The 18,547-nt window shown below is 36.9% G+C and overlaps 2 protein-coding genes across 7 annotated transcripts in view; one reads left to right on the forward strand and one right to left on the reverse strand.

Annotated features, from left to right (window-relative positions):
- LOC107659171 (transcription initiation factor TFIID subunit 4-like) overlaps positions 1-10,641 on the reverse strand; it is a 93,295-nt gene extending 82,654 nt beyond the window's left edge. The window contains exons 1-2 of the mRNA XM_016448015.1: positions 9,559-10,641; positions 7,188-7,330 (exon numbers count right to left, since the gene is read on the reverse strand). Of these exons, the coding sequence (XP_016303501.1) occupies positions 7,188-7,330; positions 9,559-10,468 (1,053 nt within the window). The 5' untranslated portion in view covers positions 10,469-10,641. The remainder of the gene's footprint in view (positions 1-7,187; positions 7,331-9,558) is intronic.
- A 1,040-nt stretch (positions 10,642-11,681) lies between these two features.
- Positions 11,682-18,547, forward strand: part of LOC107659015 (protein LSM14 homolog A-like) — a 14,730-nt gene continuing 7,864 nt past the window's right edge. The window contains exons 1-8 of one of the 6 annotated variants that reach the window (XM_016447800.1): positions 11,682-12,026; positions 13,252-13,415; positions 13,497-13,629; positions 15,426-15,536; positions 16,525-16,701; positions 16,787-16,879; positions 17,378-17,569; positions 17,682-17,853. In XM_016447800.1, the coding sequence (XP_016303286.1) occupies positions 11,768-12,026; positions 13,252-13,415; positions 13,497-13,629; positions 15,426-15,536; positions 16,525-16,701; positions 16,787-16,879; positions 17,378-17,569; positions 17,682-17,853 (1,301 nt within the window). In that variant the 5' untranslated portion in view covers positions 11,682-11,767. The remainder of the gene's footprint in view (positions 12,027-13,251; positions 13,416-13,496; positions 13,630-15,425; positions 15,537-16,524; positions 16,702-16,786; positions 16,880-17,377; positions 17,570-17,681; positions 17,854-18,547) is intronic. The other 5 variants (XM_016447808.1, XM_016447783.1, XM_016447792.1 and 2 more) reach the window with 5 other exon arrangements.

Below are 18,547 nucleotides of genomic sequence, written 5' to 3' on the forward strand. Positions count from 1 at the left end.
TTATTTATAAATATATATATTTAAAATATAGATTATCATATTTATAATTTGTATATATAAATTATTTCTTATATCTTATATCTAAAATATTCAAAATATGCTAAATAAACATTAAATGTCTTATATAAAATAATGTATTATTTTTAAATAATTCAAAATATGCTAAATAATTATTAAATATATAAAAAATATATATTTCTTGTATAAAGTAATTACATTTCTAAAATATTCAAAATATGCAAAATAACTATTATATGCAATATATAATCATTTTCATTTCTTGTGATTTTCAGGTGGATTCTGACCTGCTGTTCCTGACAGGAATCATCCATGTACTGCAGAGCCTGATATGATTGTGTCTAGAGGGGGACAGACGGGTGAACATCCTTCCCTGGGGGGCAACGCTGCAATAATCACGTGAGCGAGAGCAGAGCCCTGGACTCAGAGAGACACGCCGTTCAACAGCACGCGCTCTCTCCTCACAGATGCTCGTCTCTGGGCCCCTGCAGAGAGAGCGGAGCCCGAGGGCCCCTGAGACGCGGAAGAGCTCGGGGGCCGCACACTGACGGCGACGCCACAGAACGAGTCTCTCGCTCGCACTGAAAGTTGAGTTCGCGTTTACAGCGATCAGGCAGTTGGAGGATAAATGATTAAACGCATTCGGAGGGAAAGACAGGCAACGCTAACAGAGTTTACCAGGGAAACACATTACCGCAGTAAACACCACAATATACAGCTACTGCTGCTACTGCTGCATTGTGAATTATTGCAAAATTACTACAATAAAACTGTGGCAACAAGTATTAGTCACTTTACTGACTAATACTTGAAAGGACTTTACTGCTATAATAATAACTAATTATGATACCTTATGATATTCTGTATAAATTTTACATTTTAAAACTATATAGTGTGTCTAGCTCTAGAGGCACAACATCAAACATAGGCCTATAGCAATTTTGATTTTAATTTTAAAGTTGCACAAAAAAAAGCCTGTCCATTTTTTCTGCATTCGCTTGTTTCTTAATCTAGCTTTCTGACAAACCTGCCATTGTGTACTACAAATATAAAAGCCTGTCTGCATTCGCTTGTTTCTTAATCTAGCTTTCTGACAAACCTGCCATTGTGTACTACAAATACTACAAATATTGTGACTAATTGCCTTTGATCCTCTACTGTAAGTTGCTTTGAACAAAAGCATCAGCTAAATGCAACGCAAATATAAATGTAAAAACATACTAATCTGCTAAACTTCAGACATTAAATGTTTTGCTATTTGCAATGTTTTAAAAATGTTTGATTTATTAACACCAGTGTTGGGTTAAAACGTTGAGCCACTAATAAATGCAAGCTTCTGGCGACATCTGGTGGCACTAAGTGAACATTACACTCTCACACACTAGACCTCCATTAAACCACTGTGATACTATCATGTTATAAGCATTGGTAACTTATTAGTGAAATATCTTTTCTTTGCATAATTTGAAATAAATAAATAAATAAAATAATATAAAAAAAGCAAATATGATGGTTGCTGCCTTCTTGTGGCCATACACAGTAAACTAATTCTCATATTCAAAAAATAAGCAATAAAAAAAAAAAAACTATCCTCAAATAAATTAATACCCACATATATATTACATTCTATATAAAATAATTATAATGTTCAATAATTTATATGCTCTTATTAAGACTTATTCAAATTTAGTTTTGTAAGTATATGAAAACTGTAAAAACCCTGGCATTAAACCAAGAGGAACATTTTTAATGGCGGGAATATTCTGAACATGGATATTAATATGTGAACAGAAAAACAACAGAGACCAGCTAACTGGATTTTGTGGTCTTCTTATTCACGTTTTGAAACCACTGTGAAGAAGCCATGCATTTGATACAAACTGTTAAGTGTTTAATTTACACAGCACTGAAGAAAGAGGCTTATTTTCCCTATTTTCCCTGTCACTGAAGAGCTGATGTCAGCACTGACTAAAGCGCACCGCTAGACGTCAGCAGTGAACCTCAGCCATCAATACTGCTGACTGTTCATCTGACAAAACTCTGAAGAGAAAAAACTATAGTTTACAAGGTTTAACAGTGTACAGATGGTCAACATGAAAATTATTTCTGTGCACTGATGATTTAAATTTTGCAAAAATATGCACAAGAAAATAGTGACACGTCTTCCGCCGCAGAGAACCGGAGAATGACTGACAGCAGGATGAAGAGAGACGCCTGGGAATATAAACCCTCACCTCACAAAGGCAACGCTGATGTCCTGAACAGAGTTTACCAGGGAAACACATTACCGCAGTAAACACCACAATATACAGCTACTGCTGCTGATACTTTATTGTGAATTATTGCAAAATTACTACAATAAAACTGTGGCAACAAGTATTAGTCACTTTACTGACTAATACTTGAAAGGACTTTACTGCTATAATAATAACTAATTATGATACCTTATGATATTCTGTATAAATTTTACATTTTAAAACTATATAGTGTGTCTAGCTCTAGAGGCACAACATCAAACATAGGCCTATAGCAATTTTGATTTTAATTTTAAAGTTGCACAAAAAAAAGCCTGTCCATTTTTTCTGCATTCGCTTGTTTCTTAATCTAGCTTTCTGACAAACCTGCCATTGTGTACTACAAATATTACTGGCTCTGTGACTAATTGCCTTTGATCCTCTACTGTAAGTTGCTTTGAACAAAAGCATCAGCTAAATGCAACGCAAATATAAATGTAAAAACATACTAATCTGCTAAACTTCAGACATTAAATGTTTTGCTATTTGCAATGTTTTAAAAATGTTTGATTTATTAACACCAGTGTTGGGTTAAAACGTTGAGCCACTAATAAATGCAAGCTTCTGGCGACATCTGGTGGCACTAAGTGAACATTACACTCTCACACACTAGACCTCCATTAAACCACTGTGATACTATCATGTTATAAGCATTGGTAACTTATTAGTGAAATATCTTTTCTTTGCATAATTTGAAATAAATAAATAAATAAAATAATATAAAAAAAGCAAATATGATGGTTGCTGCCTTCTTGTGGCCATACACAGTAAACTAATTCTCATATTCAAAAAATAAGCAATAAAAAAAAAAAAACTATCCTCAAATAAATTAATACCCACATATATATTACATTCTATATAAAATAATTATAATGTTCAATAATTTATATGCTCTTATTAAGACTTATTCAAATTTAGTTTTGTAAGTATATGAAAACTGTAAAAACCCTGGCATTAAACCAAGAGGAACATTTTTAATGGCGGGAATATTCTGAACATGGATATTAATATGTGAACAGAAAAACAACAGAGACCAGCTAACTGGATTTTGTGGTCTTCTTATTCACGTTTTGAAACCACTGTGAAGAAGCCATGCATTTGATACAAACTGTTAAGTGTTTAATTTACACAGCACTGAAGAAAGAGGCTTATTTTCCCTATTTTCCCTGTCACTGAAGAGCTGATGTCAGCACTGACTAAAGCGCACCGCTAGACGTCAGCAGTGAACCTCAGCCATCAATACTGCTGACTGTTCATCTGACAAAACTCTGAAGAGAAAAAACTATAGTTTACAAGGTTTAACAGTGTACAGATGGTCAACATGAAAATTATTTCTGTGCACTGATGATTTAAATTTTGCAAAAATATGCACAAGAAAATAGTGACAGTCAAGTTTACTGAATTAATATCTCTTTTATTGACAAATGGGTTTCAAAACGGTGCAGACTTCTTCCATCAAATGCATGTTTGACAGGAAACACTCAGTTTGATCTCTGCTGTGTTTACGGGGTTAAGATTTTTTTATTGCATTTATAATTTCCATGTATTTGGATTACACCACTTTAACATAAACTAATAAACTTAATGTGATGCATATTTGTAACAATAAAGAGATCTGATTTCTGCACTTCATGGTATAGTTTATTACTAACTATTTGCATCTTTTTGGTTTTATTTAAACAATGAAATTTTGAAAATGCATTTATTCAAATAGCTTAGAATAAGCATAAATCTGTTCATTGTGAAAACAATTACATTTAACAATAAGCAATTAAATTTAACAATAAAAATGTATTATTTTACAATACTGTAAAAAAATGGATTCATGAAAAAAATTGCGTATCTTATTATTAAAAATTAAAAAAATACTTTTTATTGTTTTATTGTGTATTGTTTTTTTTTATTTCTTATGTATTCTAATTATTTTGATTATCTTCAAATACTTTTATGTAAAGAACAATGCATTATGTATGAAATGTGCTATTTTAATACATTTTCCTTTAGCACGCTTTATGTAATCGACCCATCTAAGCTGCACAGAAGACATTCAGAGTGTTGTTTAGGTGTTTTAAACAGAGCAGTTTCTTCTTATAAAACAAAACCATGGACCCATTTAACAGCAGATCACTGATTACACACACAATTAAACTCAGACAGCTGTCGCCATCAAGTCTGATATTAGTTTGAAATAATGATCAGAGTTCAGATTTCACTGGTTTTATAACTAGTGCTTAAACACATTCAGTCTGAGAGTGAGAAGGCAACAGCTGAATCTGTCTAAAGCTTCATATTTTTACTGAAAGAAAGTGCAAGTTAAATGTAGATTGATGATGAATCATTCTTCACCATTAAAATCTAAAGTAAATAAAAATGATTTCTCTTTGCTAGACTTGAGACTGTCATCTGTGAGCAGTGTGAAAGTCATTTGTAAGATATCAAGTCACTTTTTGATCTACTTTCTGCTCATTATTGACAGTTTCTGCATCATGATGACCACCAAACTCATCAGTCATCATCCAAATGCAGCGATGTAAAGCTCATCTACACGAATTATCATTTAATCTCCAGATGTGTTTACTCATTTTGGCTGGTTTTAGGTTTTAGGTTCAGATCTCATCCATAAACTTTCACCATTCAGCACCTTCAGCAAAAAAAAAACACCTGTATGTTTAAACTAAAGTTACTGATAAAGATCTTCAGATCAGTGTGTTTGGGTTCTTTAAAGCATCAGATCATCAATGCTGCAGCTCCAGATTTGATCAACTCACACAAGTAATTACTTACATCATCATCATCTGGTGTGAGGTTTGTTTACATATACTGAAAATGCATACATAATTCATAGAGAAGAAAGTATCTGGAGACTTGACAGTTTCTGCATCATGATGACCACCAAACTCATCAGTACTATTACAGAAATCTGACCCGTTTCATTAATGTATGACTGACAAATATGCATCACATTAAGCTGTGTGATCAAAAATGATGGACATTTCATATGCAATTCAAATACACAAATCTTAAATTTAGTTCTAAATATTTCTGTATGATTTGTACACTGTAAAAAATGACCGTGAATTTAACGGTAAAAGACTGTAAAAATGCTACAGTAAAAACCTGTTAAATGGTTAACGGTAAATTCCCCTACTATATACGGTGAAATAGGTTGGTATATTAACATTATATCAGTTAATGAAATTACGGTATTTAACTGTAAATTTAAGTTAAAACTGTAAAACCTCAAATGTTGCTACCGTATTTTTTACGGTAAAATTCCGGCAACCACAGCTGCCGGTTTTTTACCGTTAATTTTACGGAATTTTTTTTTACAGTGTAGTATACAGATCAGTGTTTCTAAAAGTGTTTTCTCATGGTTTTTACAAGTCAAATGTTTCACGAAATTGCGTTCTGCTCCATCAAATCATATCAGGTAAGTGTCTACTAGTGTGAATAACCGTGAATTACACAGCATCTGTGCACAGGTTGTTATTATTAACATATCAAATGACCTGCGTTTCATCTTTACTGGGACTCTGCAGAAGCGTCACTTCAGGAGTGAGTTTAAAGATCACAATATGAATATAATCACTGTTGTGTGTCTTTATTTGTGACCCTGGACCACAAAACCAGTCATAACGGTCAATTATGAATAAATAAGCTTTCCATTGATGTATGGTTTGTTAGGATAGAACAATATTTGGCTGAGATCCAACTATTTGAAAATCTGGAATCTGAGGGTGCAAAAAAAATCAAAATAGTGAGAAAATCATCTTTAAAGTTGTTCAATTTAAGTTCTTATCAATGCATATTACTAATCAAAAATTAAGCTTTAATATATTTACAGTAGGAAATTTACAAAATATCTTTATGGAACATGATCTTTACTTAATATCCTAATGATTTTTGGCATAAAAGAAAAATCAATAATTTTGACCCATACAATGTATTGTTGGCTATTGCTACAAATATACCCCAGCGACTTAAGACTCCAGGGTCATATTTCATCTCTGAGTGATGAAGATTTCACAGAATAAACATTTTTGATAGCAGTAACCAAAGTTACCGTCTCACTGTGTTTACTGCACAGATGATTTGATTACGATTATTAGTGAAATCATAATTAGTTAAAATGTGAGAGACCTCTGGTGACCCCTAGTGGGGGTCATGACCAGGGTTATTATAGTTTACTAAAACAAAAAAAACATATTTTTAAAACGTATTCTATTTCAGCTATTGCTAAGGCATAATTTCCTTTCAGTTTAACTTGATGTACTAAAATAACTAAAAGTAAAACTGAAATAAAAATGAATAAAAACTATACATACATATTCAAAAAACTAATAAAATTGCAAAACCATACAACTAAACTACTAAAACTTTAACTACAACTAAAATGAAAATATCAAAATAAAAACTATGATGCTAAAATAACTAGCTAGACGTGTCCTTGAGAAACTCTAGAATCACACACTGCATCACACCATCAGATCATCCTGATATTTTCCTTTCATCAAAAGTACATTTGTAAATATAAAAGAGAGAGATTTCGAATGTATGATCTCGACTTTCAATCTTAGGGAAAATAACTTTTCAATCAGGAAAAGCAAGCAAACGGATCTTTAATTTGCAGAGGAGTGTGTTCAATCTCAGCAGATATTTTTCAGTTTTATCAGTGACACGGAAACATTTCACAATATTGTCTTTGCAAAAACAATAAAAAAGGTTTGATGACATGCATCCGGTCTGACTTCAAACTGCTTGATGTCATTCGAGTTTTACAGCGGGAGTTTTGGGAGCAATTTGGTTCTTAAGTTTCAGAGAGAAACCTCATCTGTGCGTCAGATCGCTGTGGCTCTAGAGCATTATGGGCTGTACCTGTGGGGTCGTGACCCTGAACGTGGCCACGCTGGTGGGTGTGGAGGGCCGCGGCGAGATGCTGTTCTGGGCCTGAGCTTGAGCCAGAGCCTGCTGAGGAACCATCACCAGCTGACCGATCTCTGTCCGGACCAGCACCATACCTCAAACACACACAACACAACACACACGGGTTATTCACCTCTGACCTCTGAAAAATATAACAAAGCATCACAAAACATAAAAACTTACAATCAACAACTGAAGCCTTTGGATTCTTCTGAAAGCAAAATTGAATAATTCAGATTCTAAGTCATTCTTATATGTTTTTTTTCTTGCATATGTCTGTCTGATGTCTTTATGTGAATGCATTAAGCTAAAAAATACATGAAAAAATACATTTTATTACAAATTAAAAATTGTAATAAATGGTTTTTTTTTTCATATGTATTCTAATTATTTTCTGATTATCTTTAAATACTTTTATCTAAATGTATTATGTATGATATATAGCGCATGCTTTATATAAACGCCCTGCACTAAAGACATTCAAATTAGGATGTTTAGGTGTTTTAAACAGAGCAGTTTGTTTTTGTAAAAAAAAAAAAAAAACACTGTGAATGTGTTTAACTGCAGATCATTACACACACAATTAAACTCAGACAGCTTTCACCGTTAAAAACGATATTAGTTTGAAATAATGATCAGAGTTCAGATTTCACTGGTTTTATAACTAGTGCTTAAACACATTCAGTCTGAGAGTGAGAAGGCAACAGCTGAATCTGTCTAAAGCTTCATATTTTTACTGAAAGAAAGTGCAAGTTAAATGTAGATTGATGATGAATCATTCTTCACCATTAAAATCTAAAGTAAATAAAAATGATTTCTCTTTGCTAGACTTGAGACTGTCATCTGTGAGCAGTGTGAAAGTCATTTGTAAGATATCAAGTCACTTTTTGATCTACTTTCTGCTCATTATTGACAGTTTCTGCATCATGATGACCACCAAACTCATCAGTCATCATCCAAATGCAGCGATGTAAAGCTCATCTACACGAATTATCATTTAATCTCCAGATGTGTTTACTCATTTTGGCTGGTTTTAGGTTTTAGGTTCAGATCTCATCCATAAACTTTCACCATTCAGCACCTTCAGCAAAAAAAAAACACCTGTATGTTTAAACTAAAGTTACTGATAAAGATCTTCAGATCAGTGTGTTTGGGTTCTTTAAAGCATCAGATCATCAATGCTGCAGCTCCAGATTTGATCAACTCACACAAGTAATTACTTACATCATCATCATCTGGTGTGAGGTTTGTTTACATATACTGAAAATGCATACATAATTCATAGAGAAGAAAGTATCTGGAGACTTGAGCAACACGTTAAAATGTTTGAGTGCCACTATATACAAAATATTGTATTACATAACAAAATGTCAGAGCAAGCATGTGTCTGTCTGATATACAAGTATGGATTTCCCTAGAAAATAATGAAAATAGTGAGATGAAAACTAGCATTTGAGTAAATGATGTGAAATATTTTAAGCATCATCTATTTAAAACCATATTTGTTCATTCTTTTTTTTACATGCAGATTAAAACTTAATCAAAACAAAATATTGTTTAAATGATTATTTTTCTATTCTTATGTATCTGTTATGACTCTTTTATGATTGAGAGAGAGCACAAACACACTTCTCAAGTACAACATATGAAAAAAAAAAAAAAACGATTGAAATTTAGAGACAGACACCTGCAGCATTTTATCGCCGATCAAGACACTGAATTACATTCACATATTTATGTCACTTAAGTGTCTAAATACTTTTTTGAGGCCACTAAATATATTTGTATTTATTTAACCATTTGATATTTGGCAAATCATGTTTTTCAAGTTTTTCAAGTATTTCAAAAGTTCAACTTAAAGGGGGAAAACACTTTTTTGTCCCTAATAGAACCAAAATGTTTAAGTGTTTAGACATTTAGACACAGTTGACAGAATTTATGTTTCTTGTGAACAAAATTGATGCTAAATGCTTCTGTTTAAATGCATGAAAGCAGTCTCGTAGTCAAATATACGAAATTATGCCTGCATATGAGTTTCATTTGGACTTTTTAAAGGATCAATTAAAGCAGATAGAGAAGAAAGAGCATCAACAAGTGCTCTTAAAAGCATAACAGGATGAAGTTGGTTGACTGATGTGCAGAATAACAAGCAAGAAGCTCAAATATGAGAGATTTCATTTACGTCATGTTCTGCTCACTTCTTCATTCCCAGAGTTCCAGCTGAGTTATTTCAGAGTTTGCATCACTTTGCTGTTATTCTAACGTGGAAGAGAGTCAGAGGAGACTAGGTAGTGCACATCAAACACTAGTAAGTCATAAGTACCTGGTGGGATGGTGAATCCGGGCGGCAGCTGTATAGTAGTTTGCTGTTGCGGTGGTCTGACAATCAGCTGCGGCGTTACGACCCTCTGCTGCGCAGGCGTCTGCGTCTGCGCAGGTCTGATGACCGCAGCCGCGCTGACAGTGGGTTTGACAGGCGCTGCTGTGGCCGAGGTCGCCGCCGGCTTCGCGTTGTTGTCCGCGGGTGTTTTGCTGTGGTTGATCCGCGCGCCCTGCTGGACCAACGCGGACACCGACGTGCCGTTTCCATTCTGCGCGATGCTGGCGATGATGTGACGCGGGAGTCGGTGCAGCGCGATGGTGGGCGTCCCGCGGTCCAGCGAGATCGCCTGCGGGTTACTGGATACGGTGAAAGTCGTGCTGGAGCTGCTGGGTGGTGATGCTGATGCTGCGTCGCCTCCGTTGCCGTTGAGACTGTGGGATGCTGCGGAGCGCAGCGTGCGCGACTTCCCCAGGTGTTTCTTGCGGGTGTCCCTCGGGCTCTCACCTTTGTTGCCCGGTGCAGGAGCGTTGGATGCTGCTGCTGCCGCTGCTGTAGTGATGATGATGATGCTGCCATGCGACTTCAGATGGCTCTCCTTCTCCAGAGCTTTGGCGTGCTTATCCATGCTGGCGTCTTTCGGGTCAGAATCCGGGTTGCGCGCCGCTTTCCGCGCGTTCTGCTGCTGCTGCTGCGCTTGTTGTTGTGGTTCTGATGGAGAGTCTACAGGAGCAGGCAGCTGCGCTGTTCCTCCTGTCTGCTGCTGCTGCTGCTTCGCGCTGCTCTGGCGCGCGGCGGGCGGCTCGCTCTGGCCCACCAACTGAGACTCCAGCGAGCCCACCAGATCGCTCACAGCTTTCTCGTCCACCTCGGAGAAGAGCATGTCTTCCAGAGGGTCGGAGGCGCCCGCCATGTTCGCTCTGTGTGTGTGATGGGCTGTCTCTGCTGGTGCGCGTCCACGAGCGCGAGTGCGCAGTCGTGTTACTATGGCATTGTGGGAATGGATGTGACGTCAGAGGGCCAAAACCAAACAGTTGTCACCCCTGTTACAACTCAAGGCGGCCGAGGATACTACACGAGTTTGGAGGGAAGGGAGATAGATAGATAGATAGACAGACAGACAGACAGACAGACAGACAGACAGACAGACGAACAGACAGACAGACAGACAGACAGACAGACAGACAGACAGACAGACAGACAGACAGACAGACAGACAGACAGACAGACAGACAGACAGACAGACAGACAGACAGACAGACAGACAGACAGACAGACAGACAGACAGACAGACAGACAGACAGACAGACAGACAGACAGACAGACAGAATAGATAGACAGATAGATAGATAGATAGATAGATAGATAGATAGATAGATAGATGGCTATTCAGATAGATAGATAGATAGATAGATAGATAGATAGATAGATAGATAGATAGATAGAAGAATGTTACTTTTTAACGTTCTCTGAACATTCTGAAATGTAACATTTCAAAAAAAAAATGTTAGACGAACGTCCAGCGGAAACGATGTTTAAACGTCTAACGTTTTCAGAACATTAGTAAAGACCAGAAACCCTTGCACGAACATTCCGTTAACGTCACTGCAAGAACGTTTGTTCATAATTTAGGGACAACTTGTGGCTGAGTCCATGCAGCAAGAGAAACAAAGTCCGGTGAACGATGACGACATTTCAGAGTAAATAGACACCAAGCATATATTAGAAATTAAATTATGGTAGAGGTTTCATGGAAGTATCTAGTCTATCAAAGCATGTGAATTCAATAGCGTATACTTGGAATGACATTATAAAGCTTTAAATCGTGCTATGTGTAGTTATTGCTCTGATGTTTCAGTGTATTTATGATGAAATAATCATTCAGTTTTGCTGTTTATAATCTGGCATGTGCAACTACGAAATGCCTCAGCACTCCTCTTTGGCTATAATTGAAATAGAGTTCATTCTGAACAGTCATCACATATCTATACTATTCTCTTTATAGCCATTTAAGTAAAACCTTTATTGATTTCTAATTCAAAATTCGCCTTTATTTACTTCCCACGGCGTTAAATCGCATTTCGACTCTTACATAATTCCCAATGTAACGGGAGTTATACTAAAATAACTCTCGCGATACCAGCGTGGGGGCGCGAGAGAGGGGGAGGCGCGTTTCCCAGCATGCATCTCGATTCAGTGCGGAGGAAAATGAATGCGGCCATGTCGTGCTAAGCTCGGACTGAAAGGAAACGACATCGAACCACCGAAAAACATAATTCAGTGCGATAATACCTTACGCAAAGAAGAAGAGGAGTCGAGCTGCCGCACAGGAGTGACTTCCAGCGGAAAGATGAGCGGAGGGACGCCTTATATCGGCAGCAAGATCAGTCTGATCTCAAAGGCCGAGATCCGATATGAGGGAGTTTTATACACGATCGACACCGAGAACAGCACTGTAGCTCTGGCTAAAGGTACGTACAATAAACACACACACACACACACACACCTACAGAGAGCATTATAGCATTACAGAAGAGAATTATGTTGTAGCCCTGGCTAAATATCCACACTGTATATGCAAATATGCGACCCTGGACCACAAAACCAGTCATAAGTGTCAATTTTGTGAAATTTAGATTTTTACATCGTCTGAAAGCTGAATAAATAAGCACATGATAATAATAACAACAATAAAACACATCTCTTCCATCTTTATTTGACCCTCTAACTCTAGCACTCTCTATTCTAATTCTATAATAAAAAAAAAAAAACTTGTCCCTTTTAGACTTACACTCTATTCATTTACTAACTGCTTGTTTTCTTTAAAAAAAACAACAACAACGCTAGCTTCTCTATTCTTTTTGTATTCTATCTGTTTTCTTTTTATTTATTATACAATTAACAAAAAGCACAAAAAAAGTCCTCTAACACTAGCTTGCTCTATTCTTTTTCTATTCTATCTGTTGTCTTTTTATTTATTGTATAATTTAAAAAAACCTTTGTTAAGTGTACTGCTTTAAGCTGACTGAGACTTGTTATAGCACTTGTGTATCATTGCTGTTTTGTTGATTCTGATTGCTTCCATTGTCCTCATTTGTTAAGTCGCTTTGGATAAAAGCGTCTACTAATTGACTAAATGTAAATGCATGGTTTGTTAGGATAGGAGGACAATATTTGGCTGAGATACAACTATTTGAAAATCTGGAATCTGAGGGTGCAAAAAAATCTAAATATTGAGAAAATCATCTTTAAAGTTGTCCAAATTAAGTTCTTAGCAATGCATATTACTAATCAAAAATTAAGTTTTGATATATTTACGGTAGGAAATTTAGAAAATATCTAAATGAAACATGATCTTAATATCCTAATGATTTTTGGCATAAAAGAAAAATCTATAATTTTGACCCATACAATGTATTGTTGGCTATTGCTACAAATATACCCCAGCGACTTAAGCTGGTTTTTTGCTCCAGGGTCACATATATATTTACACACAAATTAGATATGAGAGAGTTTTAATACACTGAGAACGGCACTTACCTCATTTACTTTTAGATCGGGCCTAAATCAAATACAGATATAAAGTAAACATACTTACACCTACCACCTAGAGAAAAACATGGAGTGGTGAGGATAATAACTAACATTGCTTGTTTTGTGAATTTTAACATTTTCCTGTCTCGTTTTCTCCTCTAGTGAAGTCCTTTGGCACTGAGGATCGTCCCACGGACAGACCGATCCCTCCTCGAGATGATGTCTTTGAGTACATTATATTCAGAGGAAGTGATATCAAAGACCTGACGGTGTGCGAGCCGCCCAAACCCACCTGCAACCTTCCTCAGGATCCCGCCATCGTGCAGGTGGGCTTCACACGTTCAGGTGTATCTGCAGAACAGACGGCAGAGTGAATATTGACCTGTTTCTTTCTTGTTTGTGCGCAGTCCTCTCTGGCATCCACCGCTGGCCCCACGGCTCCTTCCTTCCAGTCGTATGCCCCGTTCAGTCGGGCCCCATACAGCCAGTTCAGCTCCAGTCCGCTGGTACCCCAGCCATTCGGAGCGGCGGTCACGGGTGGTGAGTTCACACTCGCTCTCGTAGCTTCCAGCATTGGAGATGGTGTTTTGAAGAGAATAAACAAACAAACAAAATTAATTTTCCGAATTTTTGCCAAATATCAAACTAATCTTTGATGTGCTTTAAGGCAAAACCATGCACAAGTCAATTTTGAGCTATTTTGCTTCCGTAACATGGAGAGAATCATGAGAAATACACATTCAAGTGTTAATTTTATTGCACTTTATCTATTTGCATCTGCACCAAAATGTCAATATTGCGGGACTCACTTGACGGTGCAACATGTGCTTTCAATATTTAATGTCATGAGACAAAGGTTATTATCAGGACAAACTCTTAAGGACTTGTTTTATAAGATGAACCCAGAAAAACTTTTACAGTTTCTTTCAAAAGTAAATTTAAAGAATCTTTTATAGAATTTTATGTACGTAACTTTGTTTTATAATTGCTTTATTTAATTTTTGTATTTTGTATTGTGTACCACTGTATTGTTTTCTAATGTGTAATCTTTGTTTGCCATGAAATGGCCTGTGAGGCTGATGTGGCAATAAACTTAAATTAAATCAAAATCTATTTGCATCTGCAGATTTCAATTACAGTTAATATCATTAAAGGCTATTCTTTCAAAACAAGGCTATTCTTTTCTCCACATCAGCAGCACTTGCATAAAGCAAACTTCAGAGTTTTGCTCCTCTCTATATTCTGAAGGTTTTTACAGTGGGGTTTGTTCACAAATAATTCCCTGTCCACATAACATTTTATTCAAAAAAATATGCTTAACATTTTTTATTGCTTTTTTAATTTATTTATGTAGTGATACAATCCAAAATTCCCTCTGTAAAAACATTTAATACATCAGCAAAATCAAACATTTTCAACCTGGCTTTATCCAATGTTCAGATTTCTGCTCTGGAAATGTATGCAATTTGGTGCATATTTAGTTAAATAATGCCTCATTTGCATATTTAAACATAACATTAAAAAATTTTTCATACAAAACAATTAATGTATTTAATCAACTGGGGAAGTATGGGGATATCTATTAGCCTTATTAATGTTCTGTTAGTTTTATTATTTTCTACTGTCCTCACCTGTGGTGTCTTGCCTTGTCCTTATATTTTGAACTGTCCTGTTCTTGCCATTGAAGTGGCCTTTGCTGCTGATGTGGCATAGAAAAGAGTGCAAGTTAAGAGGATAGCTGGCCATTTTTGGATAAATACTGTTAGATAGACAGACAGAATATTCACAAGTGCATATCAAATTGCACATATTGAATGAATGTGCACATAATATGTGCCAAGAACCAGAGAAAATAAAGTTGACCCTTCTCGAGTCCTGCCTTAAAAAATGTACTACTGTTGCCATCGGCTACATTATTAGATGAGATATTGCTCTTTTCAATCTAGGGCTGGACGATATGGCCAAAATTTATATCACGATATATTTCTTAATTTCGGTCGATACGATATAATTCCGATATCGATCGCGATACATATTGATATTGAATTATTGTCCAGCACTATTTCAATCCTTTGCCAGTCATTTTGCAATTCCTGTGTGTTTGAATGATCTTAAATGGAAATTTTCTGCAAATTCAGTAACACTTAACCTGGAGAGGATGCACAAAACCTTTTTTCCCTATATGTTTAAATAAATATTGAGAAGGGTAAATTGAGTGAGCATTGGTTAAGCAAGTGGTGGATCTTAAAGCATGTTTGGCTGTTACGTAAGCTTCATATGAGGGGTTTTTCTCATAGTGTGTGATGTGTTAAAGCCCACACTTCCTCCCCTCACAGGAAGCAGCTCAGGTCCTGCGTTCAGTAGCGAGGCGAGCACTACTGCCCCTCTGTCCCAGAGCTCTGCTCTTCCCCTGCACTCTCGCTCGCTGAGTGCTACCAAACCCAAAGGTAACCCGAGAACCGACGCTAACGTGTGAAGAATGGCTTTAGTGTGTTCGTCTTTTGGCCGTGATTATGCAGGATCACAGCATGTGTCTGAGTCGAGTGTCGTTCTTCTCTGGTCTGTTAGTAGCTTAGTTAGTAACTTTGAAGTTTGTCTTTGAAGACAACATGAAATCAAAAAAATAAATGCTGGTCTTTGTTTTCATTGCATTGCAAGAACTTTGCCTATCCTTGAAATATCTTTTGTGTTACTGTAAGCAATGCAAGACAAATAATATAGTATTATTGACTATAGTAATCATAACCCAATATACACAATCCAATCAGCTCTGAATGGATGAAAGTCCCGTTTCTGTGATGCACCTTACAGAAGTTAAATGCATTACAAATGGTGGTTATTTCATGTTGTCTTAAAGGAATAGTTCAGCCAAAAATGAACATTTTCTGAAAATGTCCTCACCCTCAGATCATTCAAGATGTAGATGTTAAGTTTGCTTCTTCATCAGATTTGGAGAAATGTAGCATTGCATCAGTGTCTCAGCAATGGATGCTCTGCAGTGAATGGGTGCCGTCAGAATGAGAGTCCAAACAGCTGATAAAAATATCCCCCTAATCCACAAGTAATCCATTTTTGTTTCCGGCTAAAATGCCTCTATCTGTTCTACTTTCTCGTCTGAATCAAGAGAGAAATCTGCACAGATCAAGCACCCTTTACAAGCCAAAACAAATATGTGGGTGGATTTTGAAGTGAGAGGACAACGGGGGATGGACTTTTTCACTGGATTAATGGACTATTGTATTTTGGCATTGATGGATTTCTTACATCTTGCAGAGGATCCATTAGCGAGCATCTGAGTACATTTTCAGCAAATTAAAAACGAATGGAGAACTTCAACTGATGTTTACCGAGTTAAATGATAGAAAGCTGCTCTGACATCACTTAACCGCATTGTCGTGGTGTTTTTGTGAGTCTGAATTGCGTCCTCTCTTTCAGGTCGTTCCAGCCCATCTCTGGAGCCCTTGAGGAAGACCCCGACCCTGGAGCATGCGGTCCAGACGGCCCCGGTCGCTCCCCCTGCAGCTGCTACCAGTACGATGAGTCAGAGGAGCCCTGGAACGGCCCGACCCGCTCTCAGCAGCCAGAAATCTGCTGAAAACCAGGAACAGAAAGGTGAGAATCAGGGCATTGGAAAACATACAGCTGAAGAAGTGAGTTTTTCCACCTGCAGCCATTAATTGTGATATCTGTTGTTCAGCTACAGCGTCTGATGTTCAGAGGGTTCCTCGGCCAGAATCGGACTCAAACAGGCCTGATAACAAAGACCCAAACAAACGGCAGTCTGGTGGTGGTGAGTCACTTTAGAATGCCTGTCCTGCTTTGACACATGTGACCCTGGTCCACAAAACCAATCATAAAGTGAAGTGGAGATAAATAAGCTTTCCATTGATGTATGGTTTGTTAGGATAGGACAATATTTGGCTGAGATACAACTATTTGAAAATCTGGAATCTAAGGGTGCAAAAAAAACAATCTAAATATTGAGAAAATTGCCTTTAAAGTTGTCCGAATAAAGTCCTTAGCAATGCATATTACTAATCAAAATTTAAGTTTTGATGTATTTACGGTAGGAAATTTACATAATATCTTCATGGAACATAAACTTTACTTAATATCCTATTGATTTTTGGCAAAAAAATAAAATGGATAATTTTGACCCATACAATGTATTATTGCTACAAATATACCTGTGCTACTTATGACTGCTTTTGTGCTCCAGGGTCACATATACATTATCACGATCAGGACCATAAGCTGCATTTGTGATAACGGTTGTTTCTCTCTCCAGGTGGTGCTCCTCCAGTGAGAAAGGGGCGGGGCAGTGGTGGCGGAGGCGGCGGTCAGCGTGGGCGGGGCAGGTTTAATGGGCGTAGAGATGGACCAATGAAATTTGAGAAAGACTTTGACTTTGAGAGTGCCAATGCCCAGTTCAATAAGGAGGAAATCGACCGCGAGTTCCAAAACAAACTCAAGATTAAAGGTACTGTGTGGGAAAACTGTTACTATGCTACATCAACACAAACCAACAGATAAATATGTATCATTAAGTTTAATTTTTAATGTCAGTTTTATAGTGTCACTCTGTGCTGCAGATGAGAAGAGTGAGAAAACGGAGAAGACTCTGAATGGGGAGGAGAAGACCGATTCAGGTGTGGAGACCCAGAACAGTGAAGGCAACGCTGATGAGGAGGATCCACTGGGACCCAACTGTTACTATGACAAATCCAAGTCCTTCTTTGACAACATCTCCTGTGACGACTCCAGGTGAGATCTCGTTAATCTGCGCTAATGTTTTTAGTGTGTTCATTAGGGCTGGGTATTGGCACAGATTTCACCATTTGATTAGACTGCAATTCACAAAATTCTCCATTCGATATTGATTCATTTGGAAATATTTCAGGTAGGGGTGTGCGATATATATCGTCTGCGATAATATCTTAATTGTTGTTTTAACGATGTGCGATTTGACATTATCGAGTATTTTGCAAAAACCATTCAAAACATCCCGACAGAGTGCACGCATACTTTACGTGAAGTCTAGACTAGTGCGTGTGCGCATTTAGTGTGTTTTCTTTCACTGCATGATTCAGGCTATTAAAATGCATTTAGAATGATCACAAATTCAAGACATGATGGCAGAAAATGTATATATTTATACCACTTCATATAGTTATTCAATTTCACACGAAGAGTGCCGTTTTTCTCCAGAAATTACCATGATTACAAATGTGACATTGAATTCAATAAACAATAAGTTAATTAAGAGACTTACGTTTTAGACACTATATTGCTTGTTTTTGCTCTATTTCGCCAACAAAAATCATTCCGAATACAGCCACAGCGCTGTTTTGTGTCTCTGAGCAACATGACGGTATTTCGTTCTTGAATGAATCAACCGTTTAAATGATTCGGTTCAATCGCAATGACTCACTTATTAACAGTGATTTGCTGCCACTGC

The sequence above is a fragment of the Sinocyclocheilus anshuiensis genome, unplaced genomic scaffold, assembly GCF_001515605.1.
Source record: "Sinocyclocheilus anshuiensis isolate Anshui unplaced genomic scaffold, SAMN03320099.WGS_v1.1 scaffold1010, whole genome shotgun sequence".
Classification (NCBI taxonomy): Eukaryota; Metazoa; Chordata; class Actinopteri; order Cypriniformes; family Cyprinidae; genus Sinocyclocheilus; species Sinocyclocheilus anshuiensis.